At 39.4% G+C, this 22,882-nt stretch overlaps 1 protein-coding gene across 1 annotated transcript; it reads left to right on the forward strand.

Moving 5' to 3' along the window:
• The first annotated feature begins 5,315 nt into the window (after window positions 1–5,315).
• Window positions 5,316–20,975, forward strand: LOC146610719 (mitogen-activated protein kinase 14A). The gene is made up of 12 exons (XM_085344520.1): window positions 5,316–5,449; window positions 6,901–7,030; window positions 7,863–7,921; window positions 10,490–10,601; window positions 15,065–15,094; window positions 18,654–18,701; window positions 18,880–18,994; window positions 19,114–19,185; window positions 19,951–20,030; window positions 20,214–20,292; window positions 20,533–20,706; window positions 20,914–20,975. The coding sequence occupies exons 1-12, from the start codon at window positions 5,316–5,318 to the stop codon at window positions 20,973–20,975; spliced, it is 1,095 nt and encodes a 364-aa protein (XP_085200646.1).
• Window positions 20,976–22,882: the final 1,907 nt, after the last annotated feature.

The following is a 22,882-nucleotide window of genomic DNA, read 5'->3' on the forward strand; positions in this document are numbered from 1 at the left end:
TCGTTAACGGAGATTTGCCGTGTTGTGGCGTTAAGGTCATTTCAACGAGATTAACCTGAAAGCACTAGTGGGAACACAACGAATATGACTGCACATTTACATCATCCTAGTGCAAAGACAAAAACAACAAGCATGCTACTAACTTTAGCCGAGTCATTTAGACAGCTGTTAGCACATGATTCTCCTTATGCTGCTGAGAATATAGCCCAGAAGAAGCGGATAGTATAGCTTTTATTTTGGAAAGAGACATTTCTCTGTAATAAACTCTCTTTTCCAAAGATGAGCGATTCCTCAATCAGATACAGGGCTTGCAATATCGCTAGCCTGACGTCCTGGAGCTAGCGATTTTTTCAGTCGGGCTACCAAAATCTATCTCCTCCCTGCCCGTCGGGCTATTGTAGGAAGGAAAAATATATGTCAATGCTTTTGCATTCTTTCAGAAATGTAGCTGGGTAATTATGTCATTGGCATCGGTGAGCCACTGTCAATATGTGACATATTGAAATCGCGTTTGAATTTGCGCTTGTTTTTTGCTTTCACTTTGCAATCGTGCGAACTGTGTATAGAGAGCGACAGCACTGATCTGTGAGTGATGATAATTTGTGCACCAATTCCTCTGACATCGTCTTATTAATCGTTAGCTTACTATGCAAACATGGCAAGTGAAATCTCCCGCAGCAAGCTTAAACATGTGAGAGGTTGATCGCGCAAAGAATCGCTGAGCTTATGTGAGTGAGTGTGTAAAAGCATTTCAGTTCTGCTGAGCCAAATAAGACAGGTCAGGGTGAAGAAGTGACAGCCAAAGAAAAGCTTACCACAAAACGGAGAAGTTATGACAAATCAGACTTTAAGGCAAAAAGAAAGTGCAGCTTTATGGTTTCATGGACAAAATAATTTCTGTGGCTGCAATATGACGAGCTAAATAACCAGGGCTGCACATAAGTGGTCCGCAGGTGTGCATTCGCTGTCAAAATAAAAAACACGCACAAGGGTTAGGGTTAAATTTAAAAACTGTACTTTTGAGTTAAAATATATATTTATAATTTTAATAAATGACAAATTAAAAAGGCATGAACATTTTTTTGTATCGAAAAAATATCGAACCTTGACACCAAAGTATCGAACCGAACCGTGAATTTTGTGTATCGTTGCACCCCTAATATATATATATATATATATAGTACAGTGAAAGAAAATCTAAATGCTCCAGTTCAACTACAGTGCGGCCCCTTCAATCACAAAAGCTCAAAAAATAAACTGCATAAGGATTTTTTTTACTGCTCTTTAAAATGAAATACGCCTACAAAGAGGCATACATAGAAACATTTGCTATTACTTTTTACTTTGACTAAAGAACAAAAAAGACACCAATCATATTTCTTTTTTTCTTATTTCATACACTGTAGAAACTGGACTTGGCATCCATGTTTATCTACCTCTACAGTGGTACAGATATTGATCCACTCACAACACAGAGTTGGATTGATGTCTTCTAGCAACCCCAAAAAATAAATAAATAAATAAATACAAAACTAAACAAAAACAACAAGAAAATTAACCCAACCTTTTATTTAGCAGGCTAATGTAGCTACCACCTCCCACATTAATAAAGAAGATTTAATATAAATTAATCCTAAAGTAAGCATCAACTTACACTCGGGTCACAAGTACAAACAGCCACTAATATTGAAATAAATGCCACGGTCTTTACTGTTCTTAATGTGGATGCTGCTGAATAAATTAGCTAGGGCTAAAAATTTATAAGGGTAACAAAGTGCGTTGTTAAATCAGCAAAGCACATTTCGTATTTTGTATTTCGCTGTTGTATAGTTAAGTGGCAAACTGTTTTTTCTTACCTTTTCCTTGATCTGCAGTTCCAGTTGCCAAAGTGTTTCTGGGTCTGATATCGCAAAGACTGCCCCACTCCAGTCGAACTCCGTGTAGCTCGTTGAAGCTACCCGGGTGTTAGCTGGTCTAAAAAGTTCCCTCATCTCACTTTCCACCGTGCTGTGGGTAACACTGGGTGCAGTTGAGCCCGTCCCATCTCGATCAAGTGACGAGGACAACGTTGTGACCGTTTCAGGAGATGATAAAATATTTCTTAACAACCCGACAGCTTGCTGAAGAACTCGAGTTTCTTCTCCCCCCCTCCATGCTGTCAGACACTTGAAAGTGACCCGCGCGTGCTTCTCAGCCAATAACAGCGGTACAGACACCCAGCCTTCCGTTTCCATTAAACTCCTTCCGTTTCCACTATACTCTTTCATTCACATACATTATTATCTTGCATACATATATTTTCTTCAGATATGTATGCATTCTCTTCTTACATACATATATTATTTGTAAGATTAAATGCATTTTGAATGCATGTAAATGAGAGCAAAATGTAGGAATGCATAAATGAAAATGCATGTATGTGAGAGTGAAAATATATGTATGTGAGAGTGACAATACATGTATGTGAGAGTGAAAATACATGTATGTGAGAGTGAAAATGTATGTATGTGAGAGTGACAATACATGTATGTGAGAGTGAAAATATATGTATGTGAGAGTGACAATACATGTGCATGGAAGAAGAATATATGTATGTGAGAGTGAAAGTATGAATTTTGGCTTGTACGGCCCCTCATAGATTTGTGACACTTCACCATGAATCCGTCATAAATACCTTGTTTCCACTGTGAATTTGTTGGTGGTGCCACCTTTCACACAAGGACCATGCACAGATTTCTTCTATATATTCATATGAATCAGAAAAGCCAAAAGGGAACTCGAACATTATAGCTACAAATGCTGTTGATTAATGCACAGTTTACATAAGTAAAAAGAAAAAAACAACAACAACAAAAACACACACACACACACATGAAGAGAGAGAGAGAGTATGCATTGTATGCAAACGGCTACCAAACAGCCATCATAATTCGTCATACAATGAGAACAGGACAAATCAACAATTGACACTGACGCTTGGACACTGCTAGCACGGGCGCCTACAGAAACGCAAAGCAGGAGCTGAAGCATCGCTGAATATGTTTCCAAACCAACTTCATTCTAAGCCAAAGACTAGAAAATATGGTGAAGCATGTCAGCCCTTTGGTTTCACCCGCACAAGTGCCGAGGTAGGTCTCCCCTGCAGAATTGCTTTTCCCTGGGTTGGGAACAGCGCTGGGCTGTTTAAATCACGGACAAACAGTGTCCCACATTCGTGATTTTTAGTTCACAAACACTTCTTGTAATGACTAACTACTCCTGACATTTTGGAGATGTTACTTCTTTATACAGTAAAGTTACAGCGGGATACAAATAATATCAGGCTGATCCCACGATTTGTTCCCCCGGTTCAAATCACGGACAAACAGTATCCCACAGCAGTTTATGTTTTTGAACCCATTTTGCACAGAGAGGCATTTTTTGAAAAATGTATTGATAGCAATGTTGAATATTATTGCACAGGAAAAAAACAACTACACGTAAAATAATCACATCGTGACGCCTCTGCCTTTGTAAATGGAGGGACATTAACTGCTTGTGTATGTAAGCGTGTAAAACCTGCAGATAGTCAGATTAATAGTATTTTGTCTCTATCTGCCATTCTGCAATTCATCTCATGTAAACAATAACGTGGCGCACAGTGTGACGTGAAAAAAGGCACATACCTTTGACTTTGCGTGACAAACTGTATTCCTCGTCCACATGTAAATGCAAAAAAAAAGAGTTTAAAAAAAATCTCCGTTTTCGGTGATTCGAAACGTCGTTTACGTGTGGACCTGTGTAGGTGCGGACGCAGCATAAAATAGTTAGTAGCTTATTTTCTTACTACTTGTAATTTATTGTAGATTACATGTATTTGCTTAATTGTTTACTAAATGTTTGAGGTGTGAAATAAACCGCAATGGAGCAAAATATGGGTGTGTGTGGTTGGAGGATGTGTGCGTGCGCGCGTGCACGCGGGGCGCGAGAACATTTTCTTGTAAAACAAAGGGGGGCCCAGCAAAAAACGTTTGGGAACCACTGCATTATCCAATGACACATCTGCTTACCTGTATCTTTTGCTCGTTTCTCCTCCTCTTCTTTTCTCTTTTTTCTAAACTGAGGACTTGATGGCTTTGAACTTTTCTTGTCCATCTTCCATTGGTTTTAATTTTGCACTCCAGTATGAACACAAGTCCCCCAACTCGAGGATCACCACAACATAACCTAATAGACCTACACCTTAGTTCACAGATTCACTTTGTCTAAGGTGTATTTCTGGGATTTCACACAAACCAGGATTCAAATCATGAATACATAATTTACAACATTATGAATGAAATGTGCTCTACTTGGAAGCAGCAGGTCTCCCTCCTCTTTCGACGGGTTGTGTGTGAGACTTTAAATCATAGAACTGTAAATTATAAACTTTAAATTGTTATTGATCGCTTTACCCCGAGTCCTAAAGGGTATATTTTCTTACTGTTCTTATATTTATTATTTGTTTACTTGCAGAGCTGTAACTGGAGCCTCATCGTCTCCTCTCTCTATATACTGGACTTGTGTAGCGGAGATGACAATAAAGTTTACTTTGACTTCAGCAGCGAGCAGGCGCACCGAGGGCTCTCGCGCTCACTTTTCCCGTATAGAATTTCGAAAAAACATCGGTGCAAATTATAAGTCTGTTTCATAATGTCTGGTGTTTTCGTGTTTGTTGTTTTGTTTTTATTTTGTGTTATTTTGCGAGTTGGTTATTAGATGCTACTCCCCCGCCCTCTCCTCCCTGTGCCGCAAGCAGCAGGCGCACCTCGCAAACGGAGGGCGCCCTTACTCCCAGCAAATGGGCGATAGAAAACCGATCGGTGCCTGTACCATTCCCAATATGCGCTGGCTGAAAAAATCCCAAAGAGTGCAAGTCTGTCAGGAGTAAAGATTGGAAAGGGCTTCACCATCGTGACAAACTGTGTAAGACGCAACTTCAACAGTTTAAGAAAATGTCCCTCGGTGTATTTTGCTATCAATTTGTGTGTTTCATCATCTACAGTACATAATATCATTCAGAGAGTGTGAGTACTTCTCAGTAAGCAAAGATGGGACTGGAAAAATAATATTCAGCTTTGGCTCGGCTGAAAAGGTATATGTGGTTTTACAGGTCAGGCACGAGCCGATAACCCTCGATTCAGCTGCTCACGTGACCGGGGGCAGGCTACTAGGACGCGTGGGCGTGTCTCTATGCGGATCCTACCCTAGAGCTCACCTGTCAGGTTGCAAGACCGAGGCTGTAAAGAACTTTCTTGGTCAAAACCCGATTGGAGAACAAAAAAAAACCCAGCGTCATGGAGTCTCCAGTGAAGGATTCCCCGGTGAGACCGGGTTTCCACAGAATGGAGATCCAGAAAACGACGTGGGACGTCCCGCATAGATACGCGAACCTGCAGGCCATCGGCTCCGGAGCTTACGGGACAGTGTGGTGAGTTTACCTGGGCGATGGCGACAGTGCAGACATAATTTGTATCGCTCCTTTCCCTACTGTGTACAGAAAACTATAAAGTTGTTTTTGTTGTGTTTTTTGGTTGTCTTTTGGTGGCCTACGATTAAGTTTAAAACTGCCCTAAAAGGCTAAACATATTAAACTATTATTTGACGTGGTTTAGTACCAACAACGAATTCATCCCCTCTAGGGAAGTATTTATTATGGCGTTTTAAACACAAAATGTAAAAACAACAACAACAAAAATAACAAAAAGACCCAACTTCAACAATCATAAAGGATTTGGAAAACTGGTAAACATGTTAAAGTGTGTGGTAATATAATGATTTTCCATTAGGTAATGTTGCGTTTTAAAAACGGCTTAGTGTGGCTTCATTCCTCTCTGCTTAGTCTGAATATATTTAAATGATCGTCTTGAAATGTTTTTCACTAAGGTTTCTGAATTTCTTGGAAATTCATTTCGCTCCCTGAATGGGTCTAGCTGGCTTTCATCTGTTTCTGTTAACAGAAACACAATTGTCCGCCTGAGGCCACTCAGCAAGTCAATGCAGGTTCTCTGATATGACAAGAATCTCTCCACTAACACAGAAGAACCCAGCCTGCAGGAATCCAGGATATCCCAGACGTGGCTCTGCCTAATGATAAGCTACTGACAGACAGAATCGTATTACTGATATTATCATAAAGATTTTCGTTAGTGTTGCAGAATACGTGAATACTTTTCGAACGCTGCATTTCTGGCTTTACAGATAAATAGGTCACATAATCAAAGGCAACATAACATAATGTAAGCTAATGCAATGCATCGTAACAATGTAATGTTGCATTACGTAACATGACCTGATGTAAGATAACATAATGTAAAATAACATAATGTAATGTAACATAAAGTAACATTATGAAACAAGATAGTTATGTTAGGGTTGGACCTATTCTGGGTTATTTTTTAGGCATTTACAGTGCAGTACAGCGCTGGTAAGTGTTATTTGGACCACATGTGGCCCAAATATCCCAACACACCCTACCGCTGGCATATATAAGGCAGACCTGCAGTGGATTTGAGGCAAGCGCAGTCAGTCAAAACCAGATGTCCTGCATAGGAAACTGCAAATATGAGCAACATATGGACCAAACATTCATCTCTATGTTTGGGAAATTTTCATGGCTCATTCAGAGCACATTTCCAAAGAGCAGCAATACTTATCAGTGTTTAGTTAATGAATGGATTGGTCAGCCATGTGATATATATGTATTGTATTTGTTATTGTGTCAATGTATGACTCTATTAGTTCAATGACTTTATCAGCTCACTGATTTTTTTAGATTAGATTAGAATATTCAGCACCGAAATTAGTACAGATTAATAGCAGTGCTAGATTACAATGGCCACTGTGTTTTCAATCACTGAGTCTGTGGTTGGTCCCATTTAGCTCTGCCATCGACCAGAAGACCAAGGAGAAGGTGGCCATCAAGAAGCTCTACCGGCCTTTTCAGTCCCTCATCCACGCCACGCGGGCCTACAGAGAGCTCAGGCTGCTCCGCCACATACAGCATGACAATGTAAGAAAAGTCAATGAAAATAAGATGATTTATTAACATTAAGCATTATAATCCCTGTCATACAGTAGGTGCTTATGCTTAATCCTTACTCAGACAGCAAGGTCAGACTCTAGCATGACAGAAACATCTGAATTTGTCATTTTTCTAAGCTGTAAATTTGTAATTTGAATGTCATTAGAAGAACTCTAGTATATAAAATTAGTGCTGTCAAAGTGACTCTGTTGGGAAAGATACACATGAGTTAATTATAACCTTTGCTCTTTTTTCTCCTGTCTGGAAAAAAAGGTCAATTTTGAGGATAAGCACACTTTGTTGACCCTTCAACAAAAGCCCCATAATCTCATCAGTGGGCCTTGATGATCTGAGACTGTTGTGTATTGGTGGAACCCTCATCGCTCAGTATTTTCCTTGGAAAAACATTTAAATGAGTTTCAGCTTTGCTTCCATTGACATGTGGAAACATGTTTAAAAATGTGAATCACTTGTTGTTGTTGTTGTTTTTAATTCAAGATTCTTCTTTTTTTAAACAATTTCTAACCATCACACTTTATTTTTAGATGTGCAAAGATGTTCAAAGTTGGATCCCTTTGATGTTCAATGACTCACTGTAACAAAGATGTTACTTTTATTTACAGCTTTGAAAACAGGAGTCACAAAGTCACAAAAACCCAGAACCCAGAACTAGTAGATTTTACCTCCTATCCTACTACCAACACTGAACTGTATGTGACCCCCTGACAAATATAGAGCTCCTGAAGTGTTTCATACACTGTAAGTCTGTTCTTGAGCTATTGGTGTTTTACTAATTTCCTCACTGTGTTTTTCATTAAAGGTGATCTGCCTTCTTAATGTCTTCACACCTGACCCCACACTGGAGAAATTCCAAACATTGTAAGTTGAAAGTCAGGGGTAGCATTCTCCCACTAGTTGTTGCAACTTGTTGAGACCCCGCATGCATGTGTGCGCGTGCATGTACGTGTGTGTGGATGGATGTGTGAAAAGTTCAAAAAAGCTAGTGTGAGGGCAAGCTGATTCTTGTTTGTTTTGGCTGTCTTTTTAGCAGTTGTCCAACTGTGTCTCCACATGTAAAAAGCTTCAAATGCACTATTCAGCTCTGTTAATTTGAACAAAAACAGAATGCAGTGACTTACAAACCCTGTGTTTTAAACCCAAAAAAATACAAACACAATATATCAGATGCTAAAAGTAAGTAATTTTGATTATTAACCTCCTAAGACCCGAACTCTTACATGACATGCATCTTTAATTTCTCTTTGCTATTTGGGCTGATTGGGACCTGATGCATGTAAAAAGAAAGAATTACCTGATTTTGACTTCAGCAACACATTTCAGCAAAGTATGTATCTATAAAGTTAAAAACATACTGGGTAAAACATCTGACACTGTCATGGCAACAGGTCAGTAACACAACTTTGTTAAAAAAAATCCCAAAGAGTGCAAGTCTGTCAGAAGTAAAGATTGGAAAGGGCTTCACCATCGTGACAAACTGTGTAAGACGCAACTTCAACAGTTTAAGAAAATGTCCCTCGGTGTATTTTGCTATCAATTTGTGTGTTTCATCATCTACAGTACATAATATCATTCAGAGAGTGTGGGTACTTCTCAGTATGCAAGGATGGGACTGGAAAAATAATATTAAATGGCCAGGATCTTCAGGCTCTCAGACAGAAGCAGATTTAAAGCAGACACAGCTGTGTAGAGGAAATCAGAGCATGGGCCTATTAATCAACAGACATGAAAATAACTCAGCATTTACAGCCTGACCTCTCTTAGATAAGCTTTCTTTTAGTCGTCTTCAGGAATAGTTCTCCAGGCTTCTTGAAGGGCATTCAAAGCTCTTCTTTGTACATTGGCTGCCTTTCGTTCAGCTCTCTGTCAAAATGATCCCTCACAGTGCTCTAGTCCAACAATTCAAACAACACCATCTCTTAGGTACTGTGTCAGGTCTTTGCTGGTGTTTTTTTTCCCCTACAACATCGCTTTCAGATACTTTGTCCTTTGTCCTCCACTTGTTCAGTTTCCTCAAAACTTTAAGGACTTACTGCACGTCATGTCAGGATTTCAGCTAAAGGCTCTTTGGGAATGTGAGTGCAGAAATACTATTTTATGCCTGTTAAACTGTGTAAGCCAACTTAGCTCAACTAAAACATTAGAGCATATAATGCACTTTGTGACAGGCTGCTAGTTCCTATAACAATTTAAAATGAGTTCTTTGCTCAGTTGTCTGTTATGTGTAGACACAATACTAATTCATCCTGGTTTGAGATAGGTGACTTTTTTTAATGCCTGAATGGCTCATAGGTGACTTAACGAACAAAAAAGCATTCCTCTGCTTTTGTGCTCATTTTCAGTCCAGTCACTTATAAGGACTGGACTGAAAATATGCGAAAAAGCAGCCAATGGCCAAAGTTGATGCAAAAGAGAAGACGCAGCTGAAAGCAGTTAACGACAGGTGAAGATAATGAATGCAGGACAATGAACAGAGAGCAAACCTCTGCTTAAAAACTTTGCGTATTATTGAACATGTATCAATGTAAATATGCCAGACTTAGCCAGGAGGCTACCTTTCATCTCAAAAACAATAAATAAAAATTTGAGCAAACCATAAGACAATGTAAAACAATGTAGTCCTGACAAAAAATACACAAAATAATACAATGAAATGCAAAACAACAGATAAATAAAAACATATAACATACACACATGAGTTACAGCTGCAGTACTGTTCCAAATCTCACTACATTTAACTGACAGCACCTGTTTACTGACTGCTGTCTGTCTGTCTGTCTGATGAACAGACAAGAGAAAACCTGCTAAGAGTGACAGTGTAGCAATACCACAACAGACCCGATGACCACACTTTCATGCTTTTGAGCATTTCACACTTTTTTTTCTTCTGGTTGCTGTTCACACACTCGGCTACAGCTCCACAGCTCACAGCTGACACATACACCACAACAACAACAACATCATTCTGACAGATAGCACAGCCTTTTTTGCCGGCGAGGTGCATCCATCTCCCTGCAGCGGCACTGCGGACTGTGCTCCGCCACAGACAGGGAATAACCACAACACGGCAAACACTGAGACATGAAGGCTATGACTATACAGCATACACAGGGGGACAAAGACACTCACTCAGAGACGGGACGAAGGTGGGCAAAAGACACAGATCCTGAGGTCATGAGATAACAGTAACATCCAAGCATGAACTGAAACTAAAAAAAACAGTGCCAGGAAAATTTAAAAACATTTCACTTTGCAAAGTCACTGCTGTTCATTTCAGTTTCCACATTTCTAAACACATTTGTTTCAGGAAGCGGGGGCGCGACACAGTGGTAAATGTGCCACACCCCCCACATGCTGGTTTACATTGTCTGTGTGTTTGTCTGTTTGTAAACCGCTGCTGGCCTCTCACTCTTGTTCTTTTCCCTCTAGTTATATGGTAATGCCCTTCGTAGCCCAGGATCTGGGCCACATTATGAAGACCAAGAGATTAAGCAATCGCATCGTCACATACCTGTTCTACCAGCTTCTAAGAGGCTTGAAGGTGAGTGCTTCCTTCATTATTATCAGTGGCTTAATGAAGACTATAACATTTTCTCAGTGGGGAGGCTGTTTAAGTGTGATACATTGAGCTGAAAGTGTTTGCTGGAGCGTCATCTCGCTCTCAGTTAAGCAGCGAGGGATGAAAGCAGTGACAGTGCCAGTGTTGTGTAACCCTTGTGGAAAGGTGAGATGTGAGGTGCTCCTTTTTGAGGTGCACTTCTTTCCATGCTGACGTCAATTCTTAGTAAAATCATGACGGCAGGTTGAAAATGGCTATTTGCCTATGGAAAAGATATATACAAATCTTATAAAGTTTGTATCTGTCTTGTGTGAAACCTGTATGAAAAGCATACAAGAGTGAAAACAGATATAAGATCCTTTGAAAAATTATATAAATGAAACTTGTATGTTTTGGATACTTACTAAAACAATATATGAAAGTAATGAGAAAGTGGCCACTCTCATGAGTAAATCATATAAGCCTTATATGATTCCCTATACAGGGCTCTAGACTAACTTTTTGACATGGGCGCACCGGTACGCCTAACTTTAAAAATTTAGGCGTACCGGCACAAAAGTTAGGCGCACTCAAATTTTTCAACCGCATCGCTTAACACCGCAGTTTTACATGTGCACTTTCTTTGGGGGGGGAAGTCCATACAGACAATATTAATTTCTAAATTATTAACTAACAAACTTGTGCTTAAAGTGCTTTGTCAATATTGTAGAAAATGTTAAAAACTTAATCATCATCTTGGCCTCCTCTGACGACCTGTTTGCTGCTGTCTGCTGCTGAAAGGCCGTGGGGAGAGGGGACACTTGGGCAGTGCATTTACTGCAGCATATAATGTGTTTTCTGGATACACTGTGCTTTTTCAGCATTCAAATATTGATGGCACCGTGTCAGAGCACTGGCTATGAATTTCAGACAGATCAGGCCTTAACTTAACAAAAAAGTTATCAATAGTTCTTTTGATCTTTTCTTATTACCCACAGCTACAGTACATCCACTTCTCTCAGGCCTAGGCTGCTCACTAGGGCTGAGTATCATCACTGATTTCTATAATCCATTCAATTCCGGTTCTCAAAGTCCTGATTTGATTCAATTTAGCCTCAGACAGTCAGAAATATTATAATTCTATTTATTTATTTATTAACCTTTATTTAACCAGGAAAAGTCCTGGTTAAATAAATTCTGATCATTTATCAGTACTGATACACATGAGACTTCATCAGAATTGTGAAAATCACAGCAGATGCCTTTGTGTGAAAGTAACTGAGAATAAAACACAGGAAAACATGAAGGAGATTTTCCTGGTCTGGCTTTTTATAGCAGATAACCTTAAAAATATTCTGCAATTTTGCATAATTTTAAGAAATTTAAATTTCTTCAGTATTGAACAGCAGAAATTAGGCTTTCTTGTCCGAGGTCATTTAAGTGAAAAAAGAAAAAGCGCTGTAAACAACGCTAGACTGGTGGGTAATAAGCGAATGAATAATGCAGAAAACAGATTTGAGACGGGAAACTGTTCCTGAAGTACAGAGAGAGAGAGAGCTGTGCAGGAAGTGTGATTTTTATCGTGGTGGAAGCAAAACAGCAAAAGTCAGAGGGAATTCATGACGACATTGATCAAATGTGAAGCGCAGTTTGCTGCTTCTTTTGCTGCAGGCTCGGTGAATTTTGGTTGGAGAGAGGCAAAACCTGCAGCTCAGAATCAGCGCAAAAAGACGTAAACACAGCGCGGACCCGAAGAATCGCTAAGCTCCGACAGCGTGTCCGTGTTCAGGCCGTCGGGTGAGAAAGCCGAGAAAGACGAAGCTGATTCTGATGTGTTGGGTCCGCTCCGTGTTTAGGTCTTTGTGTGGAATCCGTTAATGAATTGATATCGCTTTATTCAAGCTACTCACCTCTCTCTTCCACCTGCACTTTCAACTGGACCACGGCCAATCAGAGAGGTCCCGCCCCTGACTATCTCTGATTGGTTTAGTCCACGATAGGGGCATAATGTGTGTCTGTTGTTGACCACACGGAGAGTTACAGAGATTTTTTTTTTTGTTACCGGAACAGTTGGTCGCACCTGTGCGACCAAATATTTATTTTTAGTCGCACCACTGAAAAATTTGGTCGCATTTGCGACCAAATTGGTCGCACTCTAGAGCCCTGCTATATGAAGTAGGCCACATCTTATGCAAGTCTTTTATAAGTTTTTACTATTTCTTTTCCATATGGGTAATCTTGAAGAATCTGCCTCAACTTATTGTATTGTCTATAACTAGGACCCAGTATATCTGGATCCAAGTCATGCCATAGATGTGAACATATGTGCTTTCAGAGATGAGCGCCTCCCTGTGGTTTGTATGCTGTGACTTTTTAAAAGCCAGATTGTCTAATTAGTGTTTTGCTAGTTGCAAGCAGTGTTGTTCTGTTTTCATGTTAAAAACTCAATTATAGTAGGTTTAACATTGAATTGATAAAGAAAGGAGAGGTACAGCTTTCACCCTGCTACTCCTCCATAACTTCACCTGACAGCAGTAAGTTTGACTCCCCTGCAGACATTATTCTTTTTACCCTTATCAAGGACGTTAAGACGATTGGTCACTTTGATCGACTGCCAAATCTTGAAGAACTATTATTATTATTATTATTATTATTATTATTTAATTAACCAGGCAACGTGGTTGCATAACTACTGCCTGATGTAATCAGACTGCCTGCGGTCTTTGTGGTTGTTGCTAGTGTTGTTCTGTTTTCTTGTCCTTGCTCACAAATTGCTTCTCATCCACAATGGGCGCTGGGTGCAGTCACTTTATCCCTGCTCAGTCTCCCTGAAAGCTGGTTTGTCCTTTGAGCTTTCACCTTCTTGCTCTGGCCCTCCTCAACATCATCCCCAGACGGCTATACATCTGTCTCACTCACAAATAGGAGTTAGTAAGTTCTGCTGTCCACTATAAGAGACATTGTATAAAAGTTTTGTTTTGAAAGAGTTAAAATTACTGTACAAGCTGAAATACTACTGAAGATAAGAACCTAAGGTTGAAGAAACCATCAGCTAACCTTCCTTGTAGCCATGAAATGTGGAAGCTGCAATGCTCATGATTTTTAAACGAAAGTCGACGTGCTCTGTTACACCAACCCCCTAAAATGTGGCATCAAAAGGAAAACCAGGATGTCCTCTTGACACTACAGTTGGACTCTGATACGTTGCATAATTTTTGGTCGATGGAGAGGTTTCAGACTCATGTCGCTCACAGAGGACAAGAATTAATTGCTGGATCTTAGAGTATATGGAATAGAATAGACTGACATTTATATATTGCTTTTCTAGTACTTCTTTCCAGTCAAAGTGCTTTAGGCTAAACACTTCAAACACTCTATCTGCCTCAGATCCACGGCCAATTTAGAATTGCTAATTAGACCAGCATACATGCCTGAGATCTGTCGGATTAACCCAGAGTCCCTGCAGGAAATTCGCACAAGCACAGAGAGGATGTGTAAGCTCCAGTTTAAAGCATGAATCTTCTTGTTGTGAGGCGATAGTGCTTTAAGGTAATAAAATACTGCAGCAGCAGCACAAGGTGAAACATGCAGAGTGAAAACGAAAGACAGCTTCCTAACATGACGAAATGAATGTATTCGCTCAAGTCTGTATTCTCAGATATTTACTGAGAAACATGACCAGTCTCTACGTCTTCAGACCGTGGTTGTCATCGTCCTCTCGGGCCTTTTGCTGTCACTGAGCTGAGTGGTTTCCTACGTTTTAAGAATGAACCAGATTGTTGTTTTTCAATGTTTCTCTGACAGGTTTACTGTGTTCAGCCTAAGTCCAGTGAACAGCTACCAAATCAAATCCAGACCTTTTATCTGCTTAATCGGCCTCACCTGGCCATGAACTACTTGTCAGAAAACTTTCCAATCACCACTGAAAATGGAGGACTGTATATAAATATGGTGTCTGGCATATTTGTTAAACCTTTGTTAAATCTTTATTCTTTGCGACACAAACTGAAATAAATCTTGCAAATTAAGATTGGGGAATCAGTTCTCTGGACTTACTAAGTTGTTCTAAATTCAGTCTATATTATTTAAATGTAAACTGTGTTTATTTTAAATACTCAGAGCACACCCAGCCTGTTCAGTTAATGGATGCTAGACTGAGTTAGCTTTACATATGCTTCTCATGTAATGCTCGTCAATGTGTAACCAGGATACTGTATGGAATTCTGGTTTCAAAGTGGGAAACAATGCCAGCTTTGTGTCTTTGAATTTAACTGCCAGAATCTTTGATCGCAAGATGTTTTCTTCTTGTTATCAGTGCTTCTGTGACATCACAGCAACTGGGTTTGCTGGTGCGGGTGGAGGCTTTGTTTACAGAGTAGTAAACCTGTGCAACTGCCTGCTATATTAAACATGACACATGCTGTGTTATACTGTGGGTGTAAACAGTTTCTTCTCTTTCTTCACAGTACATTCACTCTGCAGGGATCATTCATCGGGTGGGTATATGAACATTACTGAATTTTACCAGACTTACCGCATTCTCACTCAGAATCATGTTTGCCTCTAAAGTGCTGTTAGAAGAATAGTTTGGCATTTTGGGAAATCTACTTTTTTACCTTCATGCTGGACCAGTATGACGTTTGAGCTAGCTAACAGTTTAGTTAGCTTAGCATACAGATTGGAAATATTCAGCAGAAACTACCTTACCTGGGTCAGTGTCATTGTTTTTTTGTTTTTGTTTTGTTTCTTTTTTTTTTAGCAAAGAGGACAGAGACCTGCAGCCAGCATAATGAAACTTAGGACTCATTGCTCATAGTGTTAGCACCCATGTAGTATGTGGTCTAACAACTCAGCCTTTCTACTTGTTTTTAATTCAATTCAATTCAATTTTATTTTATTTATATAGCGCCAAATCACAACAAAAGTCGCCTCAAGGCGCTTCATAGATACAGAGAAAAACCCAACAATCATATGACCCCCCTATGACCAAGCACTTTGGCAACAGTGGGAAGGAAAAACTCCCTTTTAACAGGAAGAAACCTCCGGCAGAACCAGGCTCAGGGAGGGGCGGGGCCATCTGCTGCGACCGGTTGGGGTGAGAGAAGGAAGACAGGATAAAAGACATGCTGTGGAAGAGAGACAGAGGTTAATAACAGATATGATTCAATGCAGAGAGGTCTATTAATACATAGTGAGTGAGAAAGGTGACTGGAAAGGAAAAACTCAATGCATCATGGGAATCCCCCGGCAGCCTACGTCTATTGCAGCATAACTAAGGGAGGATTCAGGGTCACCTGGTCCAGCCCTAACTATATGCTTTAGCAAAAAGGAAAGTTTTAAGCCTAATCTTAAAAGTAGAGATAGTGTCTGTCTCCCGAATCCAAACTGGAAGCTGGTTCCACAGAAGAGGGGCCTGAAAACTGAAGGCTCTGCCTCCCATTCTACTTTTAAATACTCTAGGAACAACAAGTGGGCCTGCAGAGCGAGAGCGAAGTGCTCTAATAAGGTGATATGGTACTACAAGGTCATTGAGATAAGATGGGGCCTGATTATTTAAGACCTTGTATGTGAGGAGCAGGATTTTGAATTCAATTCTGGATTTAACAGGAAGCCAATGAAGGGAAGCCAAAACAGGAGAAATCTGCTCTCTCTTTCTAGTCCCTGTCAGGACTCTTGCTGCAGCATTTTGGATTAGCTGAAGGCTTTTCAGTGAGTTTTTTGGACATATTGATAATAATGAATTACAGTAGTCCAGCCTGGAAGTAATAAAAGCATGAACTAGTTTTTCAGCGTCACTCTGAGACAGGATATTTCTAATTTTAGAGATGTTGCGCAAATGGAAGAACGCAGTCTTACATATTTGTTTAATATGTGCATTGAAGGACATGTCCTGGTCAAAAATGACTCCAAGGTTCCTCACAGCATTACTGGAGGCCAAGGTAATGCCATCCAGAGTAAGAATCTGGTTAGATACCATATTTCTAGGCTTTTCAGGGCCGAGTACAATAACCTCAGTTTTATCTGAATTAAGAAGCAGAAAGTTAGCGGCCATCCAGGTCTTTATGTCTTTAAGACATTCCTGCAGTTTAACTAATTGGTGTGTGTTATCTGGCTTCATGGACAGATAGAGCTGGGTGTCATCTGCATAGCAGTGAAAATGTATGCTATGTCTTCTAATGATACTGCCTAAGGGAAGCATGTATAATGTAAACAGAATTGGTCCTAGCACTTTTTAACACATTACACCTCATTTTTTATTGACAGCAGTGTCTGAATCAAAAAATATTTTAAAAAGTCGCATGGGAGTAGACTTCATGACAATTCCTAACCTATTTTCAGATCTTTCAGGACTTTTTACTGAGATGACAGTGGCCTGCATCTCCTTGGATGTTTCAAAGTATTCTCCACTGGTAGATCCAGATATTTTTCACAGTTATCCCTTCTATCACACTGCAGGACTGGACAATTACTGTGCTATTGGGTCGGGTAAAGTGTAGAAAAGTTTAGGGCTGGAGTGCATGTGTGAAAATAGTTTCAAGAAGAGCTTAGTAACCCTTTTCACACTGATCTACTTCAGTTGACTCCAGTCCTCAATTTTGCATTTACATTGGGTACATTGGGCAAAATGAGACTTTATGTTTCTGAAAATGGTCCAGTGAAGTGATTTTGGCATATTTATACTTTGTCACACAGGCACAGTTAGCCTTAAAGCTGTAGTCCAGATATTAGACATAGATAATGGCATTAGAGCACAAACTTCACATTAAAAAAAGATAACCAGTCGAAATTTCTGAATGGTACAAAGTTGAATCAGCAAGGTGGTTAGCACTGTTGCTGCACAGCAAGAAGGTCCCGAGTTCAATTCCACCATCAGCCCGGGGTCTTTCTGTGTGCAGTTTGCATGTTCTGCCCGTGTTCTCCTTGGGTACTTCGGCTTCTTCCCACAGTCCAGACACATGCAGTTAGTGGGGATAGGTTAATTGGCCAATCTAAATTGCCCATAGGTGTGAATCTATGAGTTAATGAGTGAGTGCGAATGGTTGTCTCTATGTGTTAGCCCTGCAACATATTAGCATCCTCTCCAGGGTGTACCCTGCCTCTCGCCCTATGACAGTTGGGATAGGCTCCAGCGCCCCGTGATCCTGGAAAGGTTAAGCGGAAGCGAATGGATGGATAGATAAAGTTGGATTGTATTAATATTTTTTTAACATGAAATTCTTAGACTTAAAATGAGGAAAAATACTATTTTGCCATTTTCATTCAACTTTCATGCCAGACTGAAAGAAAATGCACATTTTTCATTTTTGAGGCCTACTGTCTTTGAGGAATCTAATAATTCAGGTTCATTTTAAAATATGCTCAAAGGCATTCAAAATGAAGCTACCTAACCCAAAGTATTAATGTACAATTGTGTTTACATAAAAATAAATGGAGCAAAATAATTAAGAGTAATAAAAGAGGGATTAGTAACTCATTTCATGCAAATAGTCTTGCAAGGCAACATGTGATCGGTTTTTGTGTTTACATTTAAAAACATCGTCCTGAGAGCTCTGTGTTTTGGCAGTGTTTCAGAAATAATTTTCTTCCACATGCCTGAAAATGAAAAGTAGACAATTCTGAGATGTCATTGCTTTTTACCAGCATTAAGGTAAAACTGTAAGTACAAGTTGTACACAGCTCTTGGAATGACCCACTAAACAGAAGAAACATTACCTGATACAAACATGGCCTCTTTCCCATCCCTGTGCATCCTTTTTTATAGCTCCTCCTTTAACATTTGCCTTCTCTTTGAACATCTTTAATGACCACACACCGACTTGACTGATTTCCAGGTCACAACAGGCCAATGGAGGAAACAAGGAGTTATATCTTAGATAAATGAGAGAAATACCCAAAAAGGATGCAAACATTCCTTTATCTCTAAGTAAAGAAGCCATTCAGAATGTTATTTCCCAACATGTTGAACTGTTTGGGTTTTTCTGTATTATTTTTTGTATTAACTGCTCATTTTTCTAAGGTTGTAATACACTGACTTAATGACTTAATGTCTTGTAGGATCTGAAGCCTGGTAATCTCGCTGTGAATGAGAACTGTGAATTAAAGGTAAGATGAAAGAAAAAAGCAGTATACAGTCAAAATCAGGAGTTAAAATAAAAAAAGATGTAGCAGTTAGATTTTTGATCTTTAAATAATTTTACCATCCTCTCATTCATGCTTAAAATAGGCAAAGCATTTCATTTTAACTGTAGATGAAGATGCAACAAAATATCTTTGATCTCAGATTCTGGATTTTGGCCTGGCAAGACATACAGAGAGTGAAATGACTGGTTACGTTGTAACACGGTGGTACAGAGCACCAGAGGTCATATTTAACTGGATGCACTACAGCCAGACAGGTAATAATGTTGTTTACCTTCAAAGCAAATAGTTATTTGTTTAAGATATAAACAGACTGTTGCAACATGCTACAATGTGCTAATACTCAGGTCCTTTTTTGAACTCTTCTCCTCTGCAGTGGATGTCTGGTCAGCTGCCTGTATACTGGCTGAAATGATCACTGGCCAGGTGCTTTTCCGAGGACAGGACAGTATCCACACACATTTTAATGAAACTGTATGCTCAGTTATGGGAGACACAACCCAGCGTGATTTCTTTTTATTTGAATGTTAAGGAAATAAAAAAAAAAAGTCAGGTGAAGCACTGTAAAAGTTTGTTATTCCTGGTGTCTCGATGACCAGAAAGCTGAGAGTAGGTTATCGCTAAAATCTACGTCTATATTATGTCATTGCCCCAATCTTGACTCAAGAGTTGGTGATGTTTGCAGGAATATTTAGTCAGTTTTCTATCTATTAAATCCATCACTCAAGTGTAATGCTAAAACTTTTAATAAGGTAGTAATAATAATAATGATGATAAGGGAAGAAAAGACAAGACGGGAACAACAATGATATATTTTTTTAACAGTCCTTTTTGAGGTAGGACAGCACTGAACTCTTGAGTATGTGATGATGAAATCTGGCCTCCCTTCTAAGAACATAGCAAGCTTTAATACTTACCTTAAAGATTTTAATGAAAAGCTCCCAGAGAACTGGACACAATAGGAAGTCTTTAAGGTAACTGGGTTTTTACCATAGATAAATGATCTACTGTACATAAAGGATTGATGCGGCCATCGTGCTATTGACCATTCGTTTTGGACTTTGTATTTTAAAGCTTCACTAGCACCATGTTAGTGTTTTGAAGCCGTATTTATTTGAAAGTGCTTTCAGCTAATGCTGGCAAGCATACTCTGCCAACAGATCTACCTCGTGCATGTTGAATATTCTCAGCCTTTCTTAACGAGCTTGTTCAGGTATCGATCAGCTGAAGAAGATCCTCCGTCTAACAGGGACTCCAGACTCCTCCCTGGTGCAGAAGATGCAGAGTAAAGATGTGAGTTTTGCAGTCAGGTGTTTTTAAAAGGCTGTGGAGCTGCAACAGTTGTTTCTGGAAGGGCTTTGTCTGCGTGCCTTACTTTTTACACTCTCCATGTGTTGCAGAGATTTTAGTTTGGCTGTTGCTGCTGATCTTTTCTGTTTTATAAAGCTCTAACAGGGAAACAAATGTGTGTTTCAGGCACAATCATATGTGCGAGGTCTCCCTCCACAAAAGAAGAAAAACTTCAAGGAAGCTTTTCCAGGCTTGGATGACGATGGTGGGCTGCTTTATTTTATTCACATCTGAAATCTTGAGTAGTTTTATTTACAAAGATGTTCCCTCACACTCCACTTAGATTAAAGCTCAAACCAGATATTTCAAGTATGTGTATATGGAGAGTATGGCTGCTGAATCCAGTGACGCACATTTTACATGTGCGATGAGTAGATTTTACTGCAGTGAATCTTTGAATTAAAAAAAATCTGCTTTAAAGTGTTTTGTGTCTTGATACATCCAGTTATAGACCTGTTGGAGGGGATGTTGCTGCTGGATCCTGAGGCCAGGCTGACAGCTAAGCAGGGATTGTCCCACCCTTACGTGGCTGAATATCACGACCCAGACTGCGAACCAGACTCTCAGCCCTATGATGACTCCTTCGAGAGCCTGGAGCTCGCTATTGGCGAGTGGAAGAGTAAGTGCAGGTGTTATGTTGGAGAATGGAGATGATGGAAACGTTGCCAACATGTGAAGACATAATTTATGAGTACTGTGTGTGTGTGTGTGTGTGTGTGTGTGTGTGTGTGTGTGTGTGTGTGTGTAAAATGAACAGAATTCTAATACTATCCAAATTTCAGTCATATTTTTTTAACACTGCTTTCCTTTCTTTCTTTCCAATCAGGTCTGATCCACATGGAGATCATGACCTTTGACCCTGACCACCCTAGTATGACAGCCATGTAGATCCCTTCAACTGTTTATAATATATGCACAAAGTGAAAATTTGTCATATAACATCTTAAAAGTGTTTTGGTGCATCTGATGTGTATTGCAGTTAAAATGCATTTCAATACAAGGCAGCTTTATTTTGTATGGCGGCCTCTACAGGACAATAGCAAAACTAGAGTCTGTAAGAAGTAACAATAAGAGTAATATTCTTTCATTGTGGATTACTTTGATACTTTCACTATGCAATGAAAACAAATGTGTTTGCAAGTGTGGTTGCACGTAAAATGCATTTGTGATTCAAATGTAAGTAAGCTTTAGGAAATGCACAAATGTTATGTTGGAAGTGGCGCTTGTGGATATTATCTGTTCAATGACCTGTGGTGTTTGTAATAACTTAAACCACATTTAGAATGAAAGGCAAACAAAATAAAATACAAGTACAGGAAGCAGTTCATACTTAACATAACAACATTGCAACATTTGTTTGTTACGCTGAAGCGGTGTCTGCTCATTTCAGTAAGGATGAAATGTTTTTTTATTATTGAGTATAACTTTAATTCAAGGTTTTTATCTGACACGTCCTGTGTCAGAATGTTTGGAAAGGAAATGCTAATTAACAAAGAGTTTAGAAGATTTCAGTCCAAGATTCCTTTCACATTTAATAACACTTTATTTTACTTATCACTGAATTGTCAGTGGGAACAGACGTGTGTGACAAAGTCAAGATCAGGTTCATAAGTACAGGGGTTTATGGTTAAAAGCTAGTTACAGTCACTTTACATGGGTGTATTTGTCTTTCTGTAGGTTTTTGTGTCATGTATTCACAACAAATATGGGTATATTGTGCAATGTTACTCTCTTCATTTCATAATGATCCTAATCATTTACACTGTTTTGTTTATCTTTGTTTTTTTATTACTTCTGTCATCTGATTTCAAGAAAAAAAACATTTCAATAAAAAAATAAAAGTAACTGTCTGTTTTCTATTGTGGTTTCAGTTTAGTTTCAGTAGAGGGCAGTATAGCATTACAGGTATGAAGAACAAAGTTACTCAGTGGTGGCTTATACCTGAAGTGTCATATCTTACACATAATAATAATAATAATGCTAATAATACTTCCCCCCTTTTTTGCCTGTCCCATACAGCACTGTATAATCAGAACTGAAGGCCAATAAAAATACCCAACAGATTTTATTTTCCCAAGTGGATCATTATGGCTTTACCACACTGTTCCACTTGTTTGATCTTTAGTATTTATTTGATTTTTTTTTTTTTTTTTACTTATTACAATTGGAACAGACATGACTGGTGGATAGGAAAGGGAAAGACTTTGTCAAGAGAAGTTCAGGAAACGGAGAAGGAAAGAAAAACAGGTTAAGAGGTACAGAGCGAAAAGACACTAAAAATCAGCTGGAGACTAAAAGAAAACAAGTAAAGAGAACAACATGGTAAGGAAACCAAAGCAACAACCTAGATGCCTACTGAGCAGCACACAAGACCGTCAATGGTCGATATGCTTAGAGGCAGCAGGCAAGGAAGATAGTGTGTGTCTGTGAACACCCGTGTGCGCGAGTGCACTTGTATTCAGAAGGTTTCTCCATGTAACTATCTAATAGTAGGTGTGGGGACCCAAAGCCCTGCTTCCCAGGACATGATGCAGGCATGGAGGAGATCCAGGCCCTAGACATCTAGAGGGCCCCCAGAGAACGAGAGCCCAAGAAGGACCACCGACGGGGCATCCTCGTCACCCTTCTAGAAAAGAGCTGAGGAGGAGCCTTACATCCTCGGGCAGGTTTTCCTATAGAATGTATATAAATGATGGACATTGTGTCTGCTAACATCTTATTGTAGTTTTTTGAAATTATGTGTCACTGTGTAAAACTGAGGGACACTGCAAGCTCATTTGTATTCTAATTGTGAG

Source organism: Diplotaxodon limnothrissa, linkage group LG20 (assembly GCF_057381915.1).
Source record: "Diplotaxodon limnothrissa isolate DT_005_m linkage group LG20, D_limnothrissa_male_GT1.1, whole genome shotgun sequence".
Taxonomy (NCBI): domain Eukaryota; kingdom Metazoa; phylum Chordata; class Actinopteri; order Cichliformes; family Cichlidae; genus Diplotaxodon; species Diplotaxodon limnothrissa.